General features: G+C 33.0%; 1 protein-coding gene and 1 pseudogene across 4 annotated transcripts; one reads left to right on the forward strand and one right to left on the reverse strand.

Moving 5' to 3' along the window:
• The window catches only part of LOC120134425, a 28,199-nt pseudogene extending 13,666 nt beyond the window's left edge, over window positions 1-14,533 (reverse strand).
• Window positions 1,191-19,499, forward strand: LOC120134898. Of its 4 annotated transcripts, none has more exons than XM_039151286.1 (3): window positions 1,191-1,197; window positions 10,219-10,224; window positions 19,065-19,444. In XM_039151286.1, exon 3 carries the CDS (start codon window positions 19,084-19,086, stop codon window positions 19,318-19,320), a length of 237 nt encoding a protein of 78 aa, XP_039007217.1. In that variant the 5' UTR covers window positions 1,191-1,197; window positions 10,219-10,224; window positions 19,065-19,083; the 3' UTR covers window positions 19,321-19,444. The 4 variants fall into 4 exon arrangements, with proteins under 4 accessions (XP_039007217.1, XP_039007222.1, XP_039007211.1 ...); XM_039151280.1 differs by lacking the exons at window positions 1,191-1,197; window positions 10,219-10,224 and adding an exon at window positions 18,063-18,206 and having other exon boundaries at window positions 19,073-19,327; window positions 19,365-19,499; XM_039151291.1 differs by lacking the exons at window positions 1,191-1,197; window positions 10,219-10,224 and adding an exon at window positions 17,338-17,409 and having other exon boundaries at window positions 19,073-19,444.
• The last annotated feature ends 1,150 nt before the right edge of the window (window positions 19,500-20,649 follow it).

Below are 20,649 nucleotides of genomic sequence, written 5' to 3' on the forward strand. Positions count from 1 at the left end.
GATAGAATGCACTTGAAGTGAATTATAAATGAAAGAAGTGTGGTGTTGATAGTGGTTGAATGAATGTAACAAAAATGGTGAAGGATGTTTGTGGTTGGCGTGGAGAATGATAGTAATTCAAAGGATGAATTGTGACCCTCTAACTATATATGAGCTAGGAACCAACAATATAATAAAGATGGAATCGAAGTGATAGAAGGTGGAACGTGACCCACTAGTTATAGTAGAGCTAGAAACCAACGCTATAACAAAATGAAATGGATGAAGGATTCAAGACCGACAAGAAACCGATAGAGTTCTAATCCAAGAACTAAAATGAAAGAAATCTTTCAAAGTATTTTCATAAATCAAATTGTGTGTCTACAAATGATCCCAAAGGTGCCTATTTATAGTATTTCTAAGAAGCATATGAAAAGACTCAAAAGATGATAACATTTTCATCAATTTAGCAATAAAATGCACTTGAATGCTTTATCTTCTTATGTTCAAAGTTGTATGAATATTCTAGATCATTTTGGTGAAGAATCTAGATAATTTAAAGCTGAATATGGCCTTAATTTCGTCCAAGAAGGAGGGGTGACTCTTGGGATACCTTGCTTTGCTTGCAAATGGAAGAAAAGAGGTTAAATGAAGTCATAGGATGAATGTGGACATCCTACATGTCCAAATCAGCTTGTCTCTTCAAATTCCTTGATGATTTTATCACTTAATTTGATGATTAAATGAAATAAAATCAGCCTTCATTTCTTGTTCCTTGGTAGCATGTGAATAGCCTTCAAAGAATGATAAGTAAGACTTGAATAGGTGAATTATGAAGGATTGAATGCATTGTCTCTCCAAGAATATGAACAGCCTTGAAAAGATGAAAATAATTAATCCTTGAATTGCTTTGAATAGAAGCATTAAGAAAGCCTTCAATTGCTTGTCTCTTTGTAGAAGATGAAAGAACTTCCTTAGCTCAAACTCATCCAAAATCATCCTTGTACAAAATTCCCGTAATGAAAATTCCAGCCTGCACTGTCCTCAGTAAATCGATCATATCTCAAGCTCCCGTTATCGAATTGAGGTGATTCAAAAGGCGTTGGAAAGCTAAGAGATATATGAATAATTTACAATTGATTTATGGGTCCAAAAACATCTGTATCACATCCATAATTAGAAGACATTCTGACTGATGTTCTTTCATCTGTTGAAACTGTTCAACTTCTCTCAACCTAGACACAAAGGTGAACTTTATTCAATCTTTAATTGAAAATATGCATGAAACAATTAAGAGTTAGTTTATTAAATGAACTAGTTTGATGAATGAACTAGTTTAATTAATGAACTAACTTTATTCAATGAACTAGATGCTTGAATGAAGTAGCTTACTAAATGAACTAAATATGCATAAATGAACTACTTCCCTAAATGAACTAGATGCTTTGAATGCAATGCATGCTTAACGTACAACACACTTATTAAATGCAATGAATGTCATGCAACTAATAAAACTCATGCAAATTCATGAAATGAATGATATCATATGACAAGCATATCCTAAGAGGTAAATACAAATATATGATAAAATATAGTGCATAAATGAGTAGGTATAGGACGAAGTAAGGTAGAACCAGCCTTGGTGAACTTCAACGATTTAATTAGATCAAGAACAAAGTTAGGACTGATTGGGATCACATCATTCCCTCCCTCTTTAAAGCGATTTGTCCCCAAATCGACGCTTGCTACAAAAGGAAACAATCTCGACTTCCTTTTAGCTGGGAACTTCTTCATTATTGTTTTGCACAAACACCATTCTTTGGAATTAAGTTTTGCTTTCTTGTGCACTTCATTTCCATGTTTTTTATCCAAATAGGTATATGTTTTTTGCACTCCTTCTTTGTGTTCCTTTGAATCATCATGAGGGTGGATGGAGAGTCTAGACCTTTGAACTCCTTCAAGTAGGTTGGTTACACCATCTTCTTTAATCTTTGTGCCCTTCCACATTATGAACCTTGAATAGATTGATAATGCTAGTTTCATCTCCTTGAATCGATCATCACAAGCAAGAGAAATTTCATGAATCAATGTTCTACAAAATAAATCTAATTTAGAACATGGAACATCATTAATAAAATGAATGAACATAGAAAGTTTATGAACGAATTTTGCCCTTGACATTCTCAAGAATCAGATTTATTGAAACTTCCCTTTTATGAGGTTCTTTGAATGGATGGAGTAAACTTGGAATGTCAATGAACATGTCCCTTATAATTTCAAGTGATTCTGAAACTTCAAGTGTCACTCCTTTTGGAACTTCAATGGACATGTTTCTTGAATCATCATTTTGTAAAGGTATGACTCTTGGAATATCTTGTAAATCAAGAGGATGAGTAGGAAGAAAATATTGGTTAGTAGAAAACAAATTTCCAACTCTTCACTTTCTTTTCTCTCACTTTCATGCTTCTTTTGAACTATCTCTTCAATACCACACTCTTGTTTTTCAATGTGCTCATTTTCACTCTCAATTCTCTTTTCAATGCTCTCAATTTCTTTTTCAACTCTAATTTCTTCTTCTTTTTTGCAAACACTTTCTTTTTGTAGTTGTTCATGAAATTGTGTTTCTTTGAAAAAATTATCAAAACACACTTGAAGACGAGCTAGACTTTCTAGATTGAAAGATGCAAAATTCCTTGGCTCACTACGTGTTGAACTTTTGACATTGCTTCTTGTTAGAAAATTGGGATCCTCATTGTAAGATCTTCTGCTACAATTGGGTGTAGAACTAGAAAAGGATCGAGTGTCATCTCTCCTATTTAGTTGTGTTTTGATATTCGTTGGACGTGTTTGTGAACAAGAAGGTCGTTCTATCATTCGATCTAATTTCTTTGAGATTGGGTCGATATGCTTTTAAAACAAACTCCTTATCTCTCATGTCATGGCTTGCATTTGCAAGTTTGGTGCACCACCATCATTTTGGTCGCCACCTTCTGAAATATGAGAATTGTCTCTAGAAATACAAGACATTATTAGTAATAAAAAATGAAAAATATACCTCACCAACAAAAAACCTCACCAATACACTCCAAGGAAAAGTCTCTCATATCGTGTTTCACTCGGGATGGCTTTTACCCTTAATGCACACTCTTGCCTTTTACCGCTCTTGCTTTCCTTTAAAGTTCTTGTGGAACTCCCTCGAGGTTTACAAGGTGTCTTGTAGACTTCGGCTGAAATAATTTGGGGCTTGGTTGGAAGAATGATGTGAGTAAAGAAAGAATTGGCTACAATAAAGAACGAATATGAGAATAGGCAATGAAATCGTAAAGATAATGAAAGAAACGATGAAACGAATACGAAACCTTCTTGTTTATTTTTTTCAAAGATGAAAAGAATTACTCCAACCCTCTTTAATTTTTTTTTTCTTTTTTCACAAATTTTTTATATTTTATTTACTTTTTTTCACTAACCCGGGAGAGAGGAAATTGCAATCTTACTGAATCGACTCACTATAATACCAAATGATATGATCTCAGTTATGTGTTCCGAGTCATATACGATGTTGCCCGATCGTGATTCTAGTAAGAATTTCACAGTGCTTTGATTGAAGTCTGAAAATGCACAAACAACGTTATAAAAAGGGAAATATGTATATATAAATATGTGTATGAAAGTAATGGAAATGATAAGTAAGACTTGAATAGGTGAATTATGAAGGATTGAATGCATTGTCTCTCCAAGAATATGAACATCCTTGAAAAGATGAAAATAATTAATCCTTGAATTGCTTTGAATAGAAGCATTAAGAAAGCCTTCAATTGCTTGTCTCTTTGTAGAAGATGAAAGGACTTCCTTAGCTCAAACTCATCCAAAATCATCTTTGTACAAAATTCTCGTAATGAAAATTCCAGCCTGCACTGTCCTCAGTAAATCGATCATATCTCAAGCTCTCGATATCGAATTGAGGTGATTCAAAAGGAGTTGGAAAGCTAAGAGATAGATGAATAATTTACAATTGATTTACGGGCCCAAAAACATCTGTATCACATCAAGAATTAGAAGGCATTCTGACTGATGTTCTTTCATCTGTTGAAACCGTTCAACTTCTCTCTTGCACCTAGACACAAAGGTGAACTTTATTCAATCTTTAATATAAAATATGCATGAAACAATTAAGAGTTAGTTTATTAAATGAACTAGTTTGATGAATGAACTAGTTTTATGAATGAACTAGTTTAATTAATGAACTAACTTTATTCAATAAACTAGATGCATGAATGAAGTAGCTTACTAAATGAACTACTTCCCTAAATGAACTAGATGCTTTGAATGCAATGCATGCTTAATGTACAACACACTTATTAAATGCAATGAATGTCATGCAACTAATAAAACTAATGCAAATTCATGAAATGAATGATATCATATGAAAAGCATATCCTAAGAGGTAAATACAAACATATGATAAAATATATTGCATAAATGAGCAGGTATAGGACGAAGTAAGGTAGAACTCCCTTTGAATCAGCCTTGGTGAACTTCAATGATTTAATCAGATAAAGAACAAAGTTAGGACTGATTGGGATCACATCACTTAGTGTCATCACCTTTGCAAAACATAAGCTTTCTAAAGAATTCCCACAACTTTCTTACTCTCTCCTCATGCAAAATCACAAGCTTAACACCCATAAGAATTGTAGACCCACACGTAACTATGACCCAGAAGAATTCATATCCAAATACAACAACCCATTTTTTTGCTATTGACAGAACAAATTGTGGCCTACAAAATGAACTAATCTCCCTTTTAGTCATACTCAAACTCCCAGCAAATGGAATTATACTTCTTCCCATTAACAAAAGCCGAAACAAATAAGGATTAAAGACCTCAACATGTGTATTGACATTCATAAACTCTAAGAAATAAATTTCTCTAAACATCGATTGAAATGCGTCTTCTACTCTTACATGCATTTTATCAAACACGTGAGAAACATCATGTTCCCTTTGTCCTTCAGGTGAATAAATTTTGAGGTGGATAAAAATGAGTTGAAAAGTACCCAATGAAGGTCGATCCATATCTTTTTCCCAAGTAATTTGTTGTTCATAAGTCATATGAACTAGAGTTGATTTAGGATAACTAGTAACACTCGAATCAGACTCTTTAAGCATCTTTTGTTGCACATCACGAGGGAACAAAATTTGATTAAAAACACCACAAGAATTGAATTGAGAGTCTCGTAAATCTTCTGTTTTGTCATGGGTTTTATCCAAATTCTACTGCTTGCTCATGGGAGTTGTCTGCTCCATTTCTTTAGTGCTCTTGGCCATTAGATTCAAGATTCTTTGAAGGCATTCCCTAGTTTCTTGTGATCTGGCTTCCAAGTTGTTGAGTCAATTTTCCCAAATAGTTTTCTGTTCTTCCCACCATTTCGGTACAGTCTTGGATGGTTCTCCACTGCTCGTTTCTTGAATTTATGGAGGTTTATTTTCCACCATGTTGTTTTCTGCTTACCCAGCTTGAGTTGGATCAAGAATAGGCTCTGATTACCAATTATTATAAATTAGGATGAAGAATTTAGGTTTAAGAAAAGAATAGAAAAGAATTTAAGAGAAAAGATATTCATTCATTCATCAGATATAATTCCAAATGGAATCAGGTATAATTTATATAATTACAAGTACCAGCTGACATGTACTAGAATTCTAACAAATTAACTGACTAATGTTGACTCATGCAGGCTTATAAGCATTTGGGTATCTTAGCAGATTATCCCCGGGTCCACCATTGCCTAGGCCCGTGATTTGCCTCAGCAGACCCAAGCTCCTTCTCCATTCCAGCCCCAACGTTAATTTGCTCCCCAACCTTCTCATTTTCTAATCCTTCCTCATTTAAAATCCCTAACTGAGGTAATTTCCTCCCAATTTCCCCTTTTTCCAACCCTAATTCCTTTTCCATCATAACATGATTTCCCTTCCGCCATCCACAAATTGAATAATCGTCTCATCAAATGAACTTTGTTTGAGGCTGATGACTTCTCATACATATTGTAGAGAGCCGCAATAAGACTCGCTGTGGTCTTTTCCTTTGCTATGTTGAAAGCAACATTTCAGGACAACGTTAGTCGGATAACTCCAAGGGCTTGTCTGTCGAGAAGAGCTCAATCTTCATTCTTCATACCCTCTGGTTGCTTTCCTAAGAGAGGTTGATATAGATTTTTCTGGTACATAAAATCTTCAATCTGCATCTTCCAAAAGCCAAAGTTCGCACCATCGAAATTTTCAATTTTCACTTTCCATTCGTCTGCAACCATTGCTCCCACTCGAATCTGGCTTCGTTTGGATCGTTTCTGATAATTCTTGCGAATCACATTGTATTAGAACACCTCTGTCGACAAATTCGTAACGCCGACAAAAATTTTACTATTCATGAAATTCACTATTCATGTGAATAGTAATGAATAGTAACCTCGCAAAAAAATTGATACATTTCACAACTAAAAACTCTGATTACCAGTTGTTGGGAAATAAAACGAGTAAGAGTAATTTTCCTATAACCAGACTAGTGAGAATGCGAAATAAAAGCGGAAAAATAATACCCAAAATTGATAACGGAGTTCAGCCAATTATGTCTACGTCTCCGGACTGCTGCAGATCTTTTACTAAGAGAGAAAATTTACAGGTGTTTACAAAACACTCATTACTCACAAGAAAGCTCTCTAATATTGGGAGAAAGAAATGATTTGGGATTTTGGAATGATTTTGAAGCTAAATGGGTAAGGGTATTTATAGTTGAAGCTTAGAGACTAATCTTGTAAATACCCTAAAGTGTGCAGGAACTAAAGTGTAATTTACCCATTTAAAAATTCAACAAAAAATTTATTATTGCACTGAATTCGGTTCTCCTAGCAACAGCAACACTTATTGACTTTCAATTTCAACAGTAGTGCGACGGGGTCAAAAGAAAAGGAAATTGAGGATCCGACAAGAATTCAGATAGAAATCTATATCTAAAATCTATATTTTCACTTAAAACTTATGTTAACCGTAACATATCTTGGACATGGATATCAGATGCGAACTTCCAAATACATGGTTGTTTTCTAAAACGTATATATCATAACAGTGGGTTCTGTTGGCATGGTGAGTTTATGATCAACATGGGTTCTGCAAACAGTAATTTCCCAAAAACTTGAGTCTAGAATTTGCAACATCGTAAATAATCATAACACCCCTAAGTCTGCTTTCGAAGAGATGTGGCAGATCATTGCTCTTTTGCCCTCTTCCGTGCCAGAAAACGTTCTCTAGCTGCTGCAACTGCATCTTCACCTCTTTTACGATGGTTGCTTTTTGGTTGATCAGCAAACGGTTGTTTTTCTTAAGTGGTTTCTTGCATTGCAGTGTCTGAAAGTATATCTTTGGTTATTGGCTTCGAATGTCGAGACTCAAATACTTCTTGAGAACCTGTTTAATCTCGAGTCTGGTTAGCCCCAGCAGAAGACTCCGTAGCAGTTGATTCAGGCAACGATTGAACTCTGTTGGATGCATCTCTCTCTTTCTCCTTCTCAGGTTTACCTAATTCATGCTTTCTTGAATCTGATTCATTTGACCCAAAATGCAACATTTTTACCAAGGTTGAAGTAAAAATCGCTCAGGTTACTCCTCTTGGTAACCTTTAAAACAGAAAAATGGTCATCACTTAGTCAAGGAAAACTAATCACATATAGACATGAGACAGAAGAGAATTGGGGAATTAAATGACAAACAAGAACACCGTCTTTATTCCACTACTAACAAATAAAAATTAAATGTAAATTATGTATTCCATCTTCATTTGTTGTATCTAGCTAACTCTAATAACATGTGAATGCGATTTTTTTCTTTAAATATTACGTTCTCATAAATGTTTATCCCAGATGATGAATAGACATAATGTTTCTACACGCGCACGCACAAATTAAAGATAAAATATGAAAAGATCAACTAAATGCAATGGTCCTAGCAGAGAGAGTAATATTAAGAATATGATGCTTTATGGCACAGAACCTATACCTCCTGCAACAGTTCTTTTCAATATATAATTCACCTTCAAGCAATGCTTCAAATTTTCCCGTCCAAGCAGATAAAAACAAAAGTGATTTGCTCATTTAGAACACTCAAATCAACATATTTAGAACAACAGCAGCATGCTAACCACCCTAGGAATCAGTACCAATTAATTCAATCATAAATGTTGTAACATACGATAAAAATAAAAACCAAAACCATAAACAATGGAGTCGAAAACAAACAACACAAGAAGCTGCATAAAAGGCTACACTTACATCCTCTTTCTCCTCTCGGAGTTGTCGTAGGCGTTCCTCCTCCATCCATTTTACCTGCTCAGCAAGCTTTTTCTTGTAGGCACTTGTCACAAACTTATCCTTGTCTGCATAAAGGTGATCCTCTTTACTTCTCTCTTTCACAAGCTTCCTCTCGTATACTATCTCCTGTTCCCATTTCCTTTGCTCTGCTTTTTTTTATTAAATTATTAATATATTTTGGCAGCTCAAAACAGTTAACATTATCACCAGTCAAATTGATGATTAATTTCAAGTTAGTTTTGAGTGATTGTTGAATAATTTTTTTTTTAGTTTTAAGCAATTGTTAAGTGAATTTATACCTGCTGCATTTTATATATAGATTTATTTATTTTGATTTTTTTGGGAGGGTGGAAAAAGGGGAATAATTAAGCTAATAGCAAGCAAATAATCCTAGAAACCACAAAACAAAGAGTTAAAATTATTAGAGAAAATATACCTTTCGCTCTTCGCCATCGTGAAGACGGGGCAAACAACCTTCTCTTTCATCTCGTCGTAAACTCCATCATAATCAAACACTGAAGGATCTTCCTCTAAAGCTTTCTTATATTGCTCCTCTACCTTCGAAAAAGAAAATAAAACAGATAAATCTCAATTAAGTTTTTTTTTATAGAAAAAAAGCCTCGAAAGAAAAAGGAGTGAAGGAAATCAATGTGAATCTTACATCCTTGAGAGCTTTGTTCTTGTGAGCTTGGTGGGAAATCTCTCTCTCCGCGCCATCTTCGTCGTCTTCCTGGAAGCCTAGAGGAGAAGGTAACGGAGGTCTTGTCGTCGGCTTTTTCTGTTGGGACGACAGAACCCTAAGCTGTAAATTGTAATTCTTTATCTTTTTTAAGAACAATAATTTAATAGGACAGAGATGACCGGAAATATGATCGGAAGTACTAGTCAAAGGGTACTGCATGTTAGCTACATTAACCAATCATAATCCCTTTCAACACTGTCATACTTAGTTTCTAGGTCTAAGCTTTCATGGTTTTTGATGCAAACATGATCCATTTGAAATTGCAAGTTGCAGAGCATACACCAGGAAAACTCACTGGAGATCTATTCATTCATCTCTAAAGCCTCAGAAAGAATATGAAAGGGAATTTAGAAAGCCATTTTAGAGAAAACACACGATTTTATTTAGAAGGGCTAACTACTGCCTCTTACAATCTACAAGTTCTCCTTTTATAAGCTGAAGGAGAAGGAACACAACAAACACACATATTTTACACGTTTGCATACAGTACATAAGATTCCAGACAAAGTCTGGTGCTCTGAAAAGTAAAAGATAAAAGCATTAAAGTGGCTACAGTAATATGTCACTATAGTCAATGGACTCATCAGAAGTGATATTTAGCTCAATTATTCGGTCCTCTTTTTCCTGCTTTTTCTTGTAGCATGCTAGCTGATAAGCCTCATGCCAATCTTCTGGGTCCATTTCTATCTTATTATGTCTGTTCTTTTGATGAGTTTGTCGTCTTTGAAAACTCACCACTTTTTCTAGCAACACTACTGACCCAAGGATAATCTTGGGACCATTCTGATAGATCTAGTAAAATTTCTCAATATTCACGTGTTGCCTCCATGATTGCTTTGTAGTAAAGTGTGAAGAGTGTAGGGTCTAAGGGCCATGAGTCCCATGGTGCATCAACATTTGGTGGTGGCCATATTCCAATGGGAATCTTTCTGTTTATCTAGCATAAGTATCTCTGGAGTTCTCTATACTGGTCATCAAGTTTTCTGACATCATCATGGTATATACGGTGTATCCATGCTGTCGGAAGTGTTCCAAGCTGGTTTGATGCTCCATGATGAAGAAAGTAATGTGCTTGTAGAAAATGATCAGTATATACTTTCCTAGAGTCTTCTGAGCTTTTTTGTTTACTATTTCTAGCCATTGATTCAAAGGATAAAACCATTGAAAGATAACAAAAAGATTTTTGAGTTCTGGGTGAATCAGTCCTAGTTCTGGTTGACTCGATCCTCTGATAGCTTTGTCAAGAAAATACTGAAGATCTTCCAAAACAAATTGGATGGCTATATGGTGTATTTGGGTAAAATACCATAATAACCATTTTAACTCGTCTGGTACTTCAGTGAACTCAAAATGGTTTGGATGAATAAAAGGATAATCAGGATGTAATCCATAAGGTTTTAGGAACAGACCTCCATAAAATCTAAAAAGATCTAGCTGGTATTCAAACATCATATCTTTGGCTTTTGAATGGAATTTGTTTTCAATTACCAGTCTATAGACTTCAGGAGGGAATTCTGGATTAAGATTCGGAGGGATAGAAAATGTTGTTTCTGATTGAAGATAGGGTTTTGATCTTTTTGGTGGTTTTAAAGAGGATGAGGATGAAGCTCTGTACATCATTATTTTTTTGTCTTGGTTCTGTGATGGTCTGGATAATAAATCTGCAAGAAAATTAGTTTTACCTTTTATGTGCTTGCAGTCAAACGAATACTTTGAAAACCATTTTGCTCATCTGAGAAGTTGTGGGTTTGGGATGACCTTTTGTTTAAACTTCAACATCCGATGAAAAGAGGACATATCCATTTCTACCAAGAAGTGATGTCCTATTAGATGAAATTCAAACTTGGAGATTCTTTTCGTTACTACTAGGATCTCCTTGAAGGTTGAGTGATAATGGATTTCTGCATCTGAAAATATTCCACTCTTGTATTCACAAACATATCTCTTCTTGTCTTTCTCTTCTAAAATAATTGCTCCCCAGTATTTATCACTTGCATCTGTTTGGAAAATTCTTTTTCCATCTGAGGGAATTTGCAATGATGGTATATGTTGGAGTTTCTCTTTCAATACTTTTATTGCTCTGGTCTGAGGTTTCTTCCATGAATGATGATCTTTTTAAAGCATTTTCCTCAATGGATTAGTATACTTAGAGGAATAAAATCTCTTAAATAATTTACTATCCCCAGAAATTGAAAAACTTGCTTCTTTGTTAGATTCTCTTATGGGAAATTTAATAATTCCTGAGCAATGTGAGGTTCTGGGTGATATTGTCCATTTTTTATATGCATCCTAAGGAATTCAATCTCCTGTTGACAAATCTTCATCATCTTTTATGACAACATGATCTTGTACTGTAGAACCAGTTGTTTAAACTGATCTAGTAGTTTGAGATGGGAGTCTTGATCTGGGTTGTACAAGAGAATATCATCAATGTAAATAAGAACACTCTTCATTATGGGTTGAAATATTTTGATCATCGCCTTTTGGAATAGTAATTGAGTTGTCTTGAGTCCTAAGGGCATGACCTTCCATTGGTAGTGATGGTTTGGAATGCAAAATCCTGTTTTGGGCCTTTCTGTTGGGCTTATACCCAATTTCCAAAATCCAGCTTTAAGGTCAAACTTTGAAAAGATCTAGGCATTGACCAATCTTGAGAATATTATGTTTCTGTTGAGTAGTGGAAAGTTATCATCTTGAAGGAACTGATTAAGTGATTGATAATTTATGACAAGTCTCAACTTTCCTCGTGCTTGTTCAGATCTTTTGTTGACATAAAAAGTTTCACACGCCCACTGTGAATCTGAAGGTTTAATCAATTCTTGTAGTAGGAGCTCATTACATTCTATTTCTTCTAATTTTTTTATATTCAGGAATCATTCCTGAATAACTGGCTTTGGCTGGATTGATATCTTCATTCTTCTTGAATGGTAACTAGATGAAGAACTCTGAATTTTTCCATAATGGATTATCACACTTAGATAAGAATTCATCATGTGATTCTGCATAAGCTTTTGACTTGAGTTATGCTATAGCACAAGAAATTCTCTCTTTAGTCTCCAAAAAATACAATCTAGAAATTTCTACAAATGGCTTAAACATTTTTTTATAGTTAAGACCATTAGGTAAAATTATCAAATGCTTTGCCTTGGTGTATAGGTCAAACCCTACAACCAAATATTTTTCAGGAAGTTGTGATCCGAGGAATGTAGTCGTAATAGAACATCCTGGGAAAATTTGAATGGTAATAGTCTTGTTGATGAGATGAGTTGCAAAGGTCTGGTCTGTTGTAGAATTGAAATATCTGGTATGGGGTTTCTGCCATTCTAGAGGGAGTATTTTTGGATTGATGATTGTTTCTGCAGCTCCAGTATCAATGAAAGCAATCACCAAATTGGATTTTCATATTTTCCCATATAAACTATTGTTGGGATATGTGGTACAGGGACTATAGACGCCATTGAGGAACTGATCTTGCTTTGAAGCATATAGACTCCTTCATTTTCAGAAGTTCATTTTGTCTCTGATGTAGAGTCTTCAATATCAAGGCTTTGGATGGAAAATAGAGATTGATCAGTAGGCTCATCATCAATAAAGAAAAAAATTCAATATCATCTTCTTCTTTAATTTTGATCCCTGTTTTCTTTTGGTATCCTGATTTGTTATTTCAGCTTTTGAATTTCCTTTTCCTTCTGTTCTAGATGGGAAAAGAGATTTTTTCTTGGAGAGGTCGTTTGCCGTTCAACTTGTTGCTATCCACCTTTGATTCTACCTGAGTAAGTTTGACATCCATTTGTCTAATTTTGGAATCAATCTTTTTCAAGGTAGTATTTTGAGCAAGAGCATTTTTAGTTTGCCAATTGAGTGTTGCTTCTGCTGCACTTATCTTTTCTCCAGAAAGCTGACTAGGGATTTTAGGAGCATGTCTATACTCATTTTCAATTTGAGGCTCAAGAGTTTTAACTTGGGTTTCAAGATTCTTTTGTATCCATTTTTGGATCTTTTTTTAACAAGGTTAGATTAAGGTTTATGGATTTGTTGAAGGTGGTGGTGGTGGAGATTTTGGTTTTGGTGGAGCAGATATGAGAATATTCTAGGTTGGTGTAGGAGTCTTGTGTGAATAGTCAACAAGAAATTGGAATTTCCATTGTTTTCTCGAAGTGGTCCAATAGTAGGTCTCCTTACATGTATCTTTTATAGAGGTTGGAATGTGAGGACTTCTTCTTTTGGTTCCTGCCTTGTGCGGGTAATAGGCTATGTGAGAGATTCCATCAAGCCATGAATGGAGATTATCTTCAGCACATAGTTTGCATGAACAGTCAAGATCCTACGAGCTATGGCCAGTAACTAGATCTATTTTCAAGTAAATTAGTTTCCCTGATGCATCAAATTTTCTATGTAGGAGCTTTCAAAACTAGGTTTGCATAGCTCACAATAACAGTCTGGGTCCTTCTTATCATGAGACTCCCTATGATCTCCAAGGGGTAACATCATCAATTGAGTAGGGAAAATTGATGGTGTTGGTGAAGTCTTTAGATGACAATGATCAAATCTGATTTCAGTTGTTCTATCTCTTTTAGTGATAATCTGGTTGTTGGTAGAATTGACTAGTTGTTTTTTTCATGGATCTGCTCATAGTTTGTTACCTATTTTTTTTTAACAGTTGGATCAATTCCTTTATTGAAATTTGTCGAGGAATATGAACACAATGCAATTGTTCATGTGTATTGACTAAAATGAGCAGCGAGTCTCCAGTTCTACTTCTATTGAGCTTAAAAGCATGATCCTGATTTCTGTAGACTATCTGGTAGTGTAAAGTTGCACTAATGGAGGAATCAACTTGTGGTGCTCCAACTATATGGATATGGACCTTCAAGGCATTCACCAGGTTTAGATCTGCAAGGGCCATAGTAAAGTTTGGGAACAGAGTAACTATTACTAGGCCATTATTCATTGTAGCCTCAACAGTACCAATACAAGCATTTTTGTACTTCATGTATCTAGTATCAAGTAGAGTAATTCTGGCAACAACTGATTTGCCTTCTGTGCCATGATAGTTAAGGGCCAATCGTATTGCTCCAAAGTGGATATGGGAATATCCAACCTCTATCAATTTCCCTGGGAAATCAGGGGGAATTTCTGAAGTGACAAATTGTTCTATTTTTGATCCCGTAATAAAGTGTTTATCAAAACGGGAAGACTGAACATATTCTTTTACTCTCTTGGATGAGGTATGGATAAGGGATTTGATGCTTTTAATGGGAGAAAATGATGGTTTTTTATAAGTGAAATATGGATTTACAAGAGGAAGTTCAGTAGGTTGAACCTTTTCGTCCTCATAGTAATTTACTTCATAAAGAGATGAAATCTTTTTATAAACATGAATTTTTAAAGGAAAATCTCTCATAATAACAAGAGATTTAGAAGAAGAGGGATTTGAAATTAATTTTTCCATGGATATAGGGTTTTTCCTTCCTAAAAATCTTTATAAATGAATAAATAAATTTATGAGTCTGGCTCTGATACCAAATAGGACAGAGATGACCAAAAATATGATCAGAAGTACTGTAGCATGTATGTTATGCCAAACGGGGCTCTTCCACTACCTAAAGTGCACTGCTTCTTAGCTCACAGTAACAGTCTGGGTCATTCTTATCATAAAACTCCTTAGGATCTCCAATTTGCAAGTTAATTAGATCGTTTTATGATATGGATGAAAACTATTTTATATTAAATTATTTATTTTAAAAATTATTTCATAGATAATTACAAGTGTGTATGATTTTTTTAGAAATAAAGATAGTTAATTTCATTATGAAAGAAAGAAATATTTAAAACTACAATGGAGATTTATAATTAGAATCGTAAATTAAATACATAATTAGAATATTTTTTATAATTATTAAAATAAAAGCTAATCACTCAAGAATTAAGATCATGCAAAGATTATACAATAAAAAGATGAAAAACTCATTATAAAAATTGAACAATAGATAAATACAAACAAATTAATTGCTACGACAAATGAATATAGTAGGAAATTAAACTATTAAAAGACCAGTGACAAATATAAACAAAACAAAACATAAAATTATATATGAATGCATGTTGTATATTCAAATTCAATTAAAATATCCAAAATAGGAAAAAAAATCAATGGAATAACAATTAAAAATTTAACAAATTTATATAATTTGACATACCATTAAATCTATCTCTTAAAATTATATGTTTAGTAAATATAAGAAAAAGTAATAGTGCGGAGAAAGTAATATTTACTAATTTGGTAGTGGATAGGGCACATGCTCAGTAGCACCTGTAACTGTGGAGGTGTTTGGCAAAAAACTGATAGTTGATAGTTGGTAGCTGACTTTAATAGCTAGTTTGACCAACTGATTTAATTAGCTTATTTGAAAAACTGATTTGATTAATTGTTTGTATAGAAGTGTTTGGTAAAATTTAGTTGATAGATGATATGAGTAAAATGACAAATAAGGGTATGATACATTTATTTATTAAGTACATATATGTTTTATAATATTTTAGTCTTTATTGGGGTGAAATTATTCTGATAAAATACTTTTGACAAGAAATTAAAAATTCCTTAAGAAAATTAGTGAATATATTTTTTAAATTTAATATTTACAAATATTAACTTTATGAGATTAATACATATTGTTAACCTTGTATAAAATATCAATACTACATTTTTTACTTTCATGTTTTCCTATATTTTATTAACTAAAATATATTTGAGAACCTACAACTAAAAAATAGAATAATAAAATAAAAATTCACTAAAATATATTAGCATGGAGACTATTTGATTAGATTAAGTTTTATGAAAAATATGCAATTATGAAAATAATAAGGTCAAATGTATCATTTAACATCTTATTTTACAATCAGTTCTCCCAAACCGTTGGATTTTCCAACGTTTTTATTTTCAACTTGTTTTACATAATAAGCTCTTTTAAAAAGGTGTTTACCAAATACTAAAATAGAAGGTTTGACTATCATTAACCTATTAATGCTCAAATAAGCTAAAACCCCTTCAAGAAGTTGGTTACCAAACACCCTCATAGGGTGAAAGTACGAATGCCATAGTCCAAACTCTAAATCAGGTGGATAAGGGTGAGTGTTAGATAGAGTTGAGTCGAGTTAAAAATTTTTGAGTTATTCAAGTTGATGTGTTTTATTTTATAACTCGAAATTGACTTAAATTTTTTTTGAGTCGAGTCGAGTTTATAAATTTTGAGTCGAATCGAGTAGAATTTTTGAGTTTTTATTTAAATTTAATTATAAATATTTATAATATTATGATATTGTTTGATTCCAATCTAAATGATTATTTATAACCATATACAATACATATACATTTTTTCATATGTGATATACCAAACTTAAAAATCAATCTACTAATTACTAAAAAATTTGAGTTATTTGAGTTGTATTTTACTACTCGATTTGAACTTGAATTTTTTTTAGTCGAGTCGAGTTCATTACTTTACAGCTTGAAGTTAATTCTTGTCGAATTTTCTCAAGTTGAGTCGAGTTAAAAAATTTTGATTTTTCGAGTTGAGTCGATATATACTTACCACTAAACTAGAGAAGTTAGAGTAAGTGGTGGAACACAAGAGGAACTAGTGGGGTTGTGGCTTCGAAAATTTAAAAAGTTATAATTTAAACACTTAAATCTTTTCAAAATTTTAATTTGGCATTTTTATTTTTTTAAAAAATCATATTAAACTTTATAATTTTTTAATGTTTTTGATTAAGCCTCCTCCCATAATTTTTAAAAATTGTCATTAAGCCTCTCAAAATTTCAAAATTTTTTAGTTAGGCATTATCTTTTGGAAGAAATATACAAATTGAACCCTTCAAACTTTTGGAAAATATTGATTTAAACCTCTTAATTTTTTTAATGTTTTAAGTTGGGTCAAATTTAGATTTAAAACTCTTTTTTCATTAGATTTTTAAACCCATTTATTAGACCCACTTAATATTTTTATATTTCTAAACCATATTTTATTTAGGTCCTTTAATAATTAATATAATAAAATTAAAATATGAAATATATGAACCAATAAATGATAAAATAAATCTTCACCTACTTAATATTTTTTAATTGAAAAATTCTAAATCAAAGATATAGGATGAATCGAATATTTTTAGTTATTAAATATTCCTTGGTGCGATAAAACGATGCCGTTTCGAAAGGATTTTCTTTTTCATTTATGCACATCGATGTCGCGAGCCAGCGGATCTCCTCATCTCACGCCTTATCTCATTCCTCTGCTGGTTGCCACTGAGATTATTGGAACTCCATCGGTAAGTCATCTTATCTCCTCGAATGATCAAAAGTCAACATTTCATTTCATCTCCTTTACTGTAATCGATTTATTGTTGTGTTCATTGAGAACAGTCCAAAATTTTTGTTCTTTGATCCTTTTACTTTTGATGTTATTTTCATTTGGAATTAGAGAATCATTTGTAATTGAGAGAGATTTCACTAGAATCTGGAAGAAAAGTTATGGGCATTGTATTCTTCCGAGCACGGTGTTGATATTTTTTGGAATTTTAATGATGAAGATGAATCCATGCATGTTCTTAATTGCATTGACACAAGATTTTATGTTAGGGTAAACTTATAAAACTTTAAGGGTGAAAATAGATTACCTATAGAAAATGCACAGAAAATATCTAAAATATATAGAAATTTGAAATTTCTCGGGGTAACCGCCCCCAGCCGCCCTTCCTCGTTCCATCACTTCTTAGTTGTTCACCCAGTTTAAACAACAAAAGATTGTATTGGCTATGTTACTTGGATTCATCAATCTTCACTAAAACATTTATGACCTAACACGCGTTTGACATATTAACTTTCAACATACTAATGTTGGATGCATAGCCATTATTCACCCGTATCCGAAGCTAGCTCTTGTTCGAGGAACATATGTATTTGGCCTATAGGGTAATATGCCAGATTCTATCATCTATATTTTGCTAGCTATGTTTACATTTCCTATCTTTAGGTATTGTTTAATCTGTTCCAAATTAAGAGTGTAGAATTCCGATGCAGTCACCGGCACAATTCTATCTTCGGATCTTCAGAGTTAGTTTGGGAAGTAAACTTCTACTTTTGCAACTGAACTTACATGCCTTTCCTTATTGCAAACACTGGGAACTTTTTGGTGACTGATTTGCCGGATAGGTGCAATATGTCATCAAGTAAGAGCATAAGCTTTTATGTTCGACATTTCTTGTAAAGGAGGGCTGCAATTGAATGCTTTTTGATCAGTTCTGATGTGTTCTAGTCTAGTTATATGGGCTTATTAGAATGGGGAAATGGCATTAAAGGATCCTTAAGGAAGTTATTATAACCAAGTTAGTTCGGAATTAGTTATTAAAATCTATGAATAGGTCAACAGTGTCGCTCGTAACCCTGTAGGGTATTTTTCGAGTATAAAAACTCTACCGATTGTGTGTTAAAAAGACTTCTACTTCTGTTGTTTTAATGCAACAGAAGGAATTGTGGCAACATGGTTTCTTTGCATGAATGATAGGAGAGAAGAGTTATGTCCAAATCTGTGTAGTTAGTTGAATTGCTTTCAAATTCCATGAATGTCGATTGATATCTTCACTTTGAACTTCAGTATCAAAGGATTTAAAAATTTTACTCCCTATCGAGGTTAATGATATGTCCAGCATGCTTTTGTTATAATCAACCGGTTCTTCTGTGGTCTGAGTACTAATTTATGATTTCAAATATATAAAATTACCATATTAATGTATCGCCTTTGATCTTTATAATTCCTTGATTTGCTTTGTCTTGTTTCTCCCCCAAGTTTCGGTCATTCATTCAGCTGTAAAGATGCCTCGTTATTCTAGTATCACTGTAGAGCTGTAGATATGAAGACATGCATTCATTTACTGTTCGATATTAATTTACTTTCGAGTTCGTTCTGGCTGATTTCTGTTTGAATCTGGCCAGGTTATTTTATCATGGGAAACAAGCCTGCGAAGCAAGAACGACGAGAAGAGATCATCTTGAAAATTGTACCACCATTGGACCAAGCTTATGCTCAATGGCTTGCTCGGGACATAGAGAGGATTCACGGTTTTACTCCGAGAAACCCCAGTGCAGTAAAACCCCCAGATCACTACATTGAGTACATGCGTTTGAATGGTGGGTTAGATGTAGACTTGGATGATCCAGATTTGGCCCATTTGTTAAAGTAAGCAGGAAAACTTTTGCCATAAAAGATTATGAAATGAGCTTTGAATTGGAAGGTATGTTGAAGGAATTACTGGCTTTTTGAACTATGTTGCTGTTGTAAATGCTTGAAACAGCTGTGTTTTGCAAGATCATGGAAGCTCTTTCATCGTTTATGCAGTGACGATTTCATGTTTTCTTTTGATTTGTTGGATTGATTCTTTAGCAAATCCAGTTTTTCTTTTCTTTTTTAATGAGATATATTGAGAAGAAACAAAAACTAATGGCTGAAACACATTTAAAAAAATGTAGAAAGTATTGATACATCAAATTTAAAGTTTTCTTTATAAAAAATGTTTACTAGCTAGTTATAGGGGGTGTGGACGAGATAGATGTGTAATACCCGCTTACCTTTTTTTTTCCCTAAGTATCAAACATTTTTATTGAAGTTGATTTTGATGTATGAGATATCAGTTGAATTGCAATAAATATTTAAACAGGATCCAAACATTTACAATGCATGTTGTATTCTTGAAACAGAAATGATTTTTAGTTAGTTTTCCAACGTATTTTGAAACGCCTCAATCCTACATCGAGAACTCAAAATATGTTTGTTTTGGTGAAGAAAACTATACAAAAATTTGAATATGGATTTAATACGAGAATTTTAATTTATTACGATTTTTAAGTATTTTATTCATTATTTATAATTAAATTAAGTTTTAAAATTTTTATTATTTACTTAGGGTTTTTTAATTAGTGTATAATTCAACATTCATTAAAAGATGTTAAACTCTTTTTCTTTTTTTTAGGGTTTTTGAGATAAACACTCTTATTTTGAAAAGGAAAAAAAAGAGAAAAAAGATTAGGAGATCAACAAAAAAATTTAGCTTTTTCAACGTTATACTAAGAGAATTATTTCTTTGTTTAAGTTTTATTCTATTTCGTTCTTATTTTGGATTCACGTCTTATTCAAATATTTGGATTACTTGCTACGTCGAATCTCGAAAATTTATTTTGTTTTAATCTTAATTTTGTTTGGATTAATATTGATTATTCTTCTCATTCTTATCCTTTTAGTTTTTTTCTTGCGTTACAAATATACTATACTATTAATCCTGGTGTTTGCGTATGGAGCAAATTTGGTTTGGCGGGTGGCCCTGTAATGAGCATCTGTAAAATTTGATCTGAATTAGTCGATCAATTAATCGAATACCAGTGATTAATTCCAAAAAAAATATGTGAACCTTTTACCTATTATTATTTATATTTTTCTCTTTTTATTATTTTCTTAATTTATATATTTATTATTTTATTTTATTACTTCTGGTAATTTCGATATTTATATCTTTTTG

The sequence above is a fragment of the Hibiscus syriacus genome, unplaced genomic scaffold, assembly GCF_006381635.1.
Source record: "Hibiscus syriacus cultivar Baekdansim isolate YM2019G1 unplaced genomic scaffold, ASM638163v2 tig00001818_pilon, whole genome shotgun sequence".
Lineage (NCBI taxonomy): Eukaryota > Viridiplantae > Streptophyta > Magnoliopsida > Malvales > Malvaceae > Hibiscus > Hibiscus syriacus.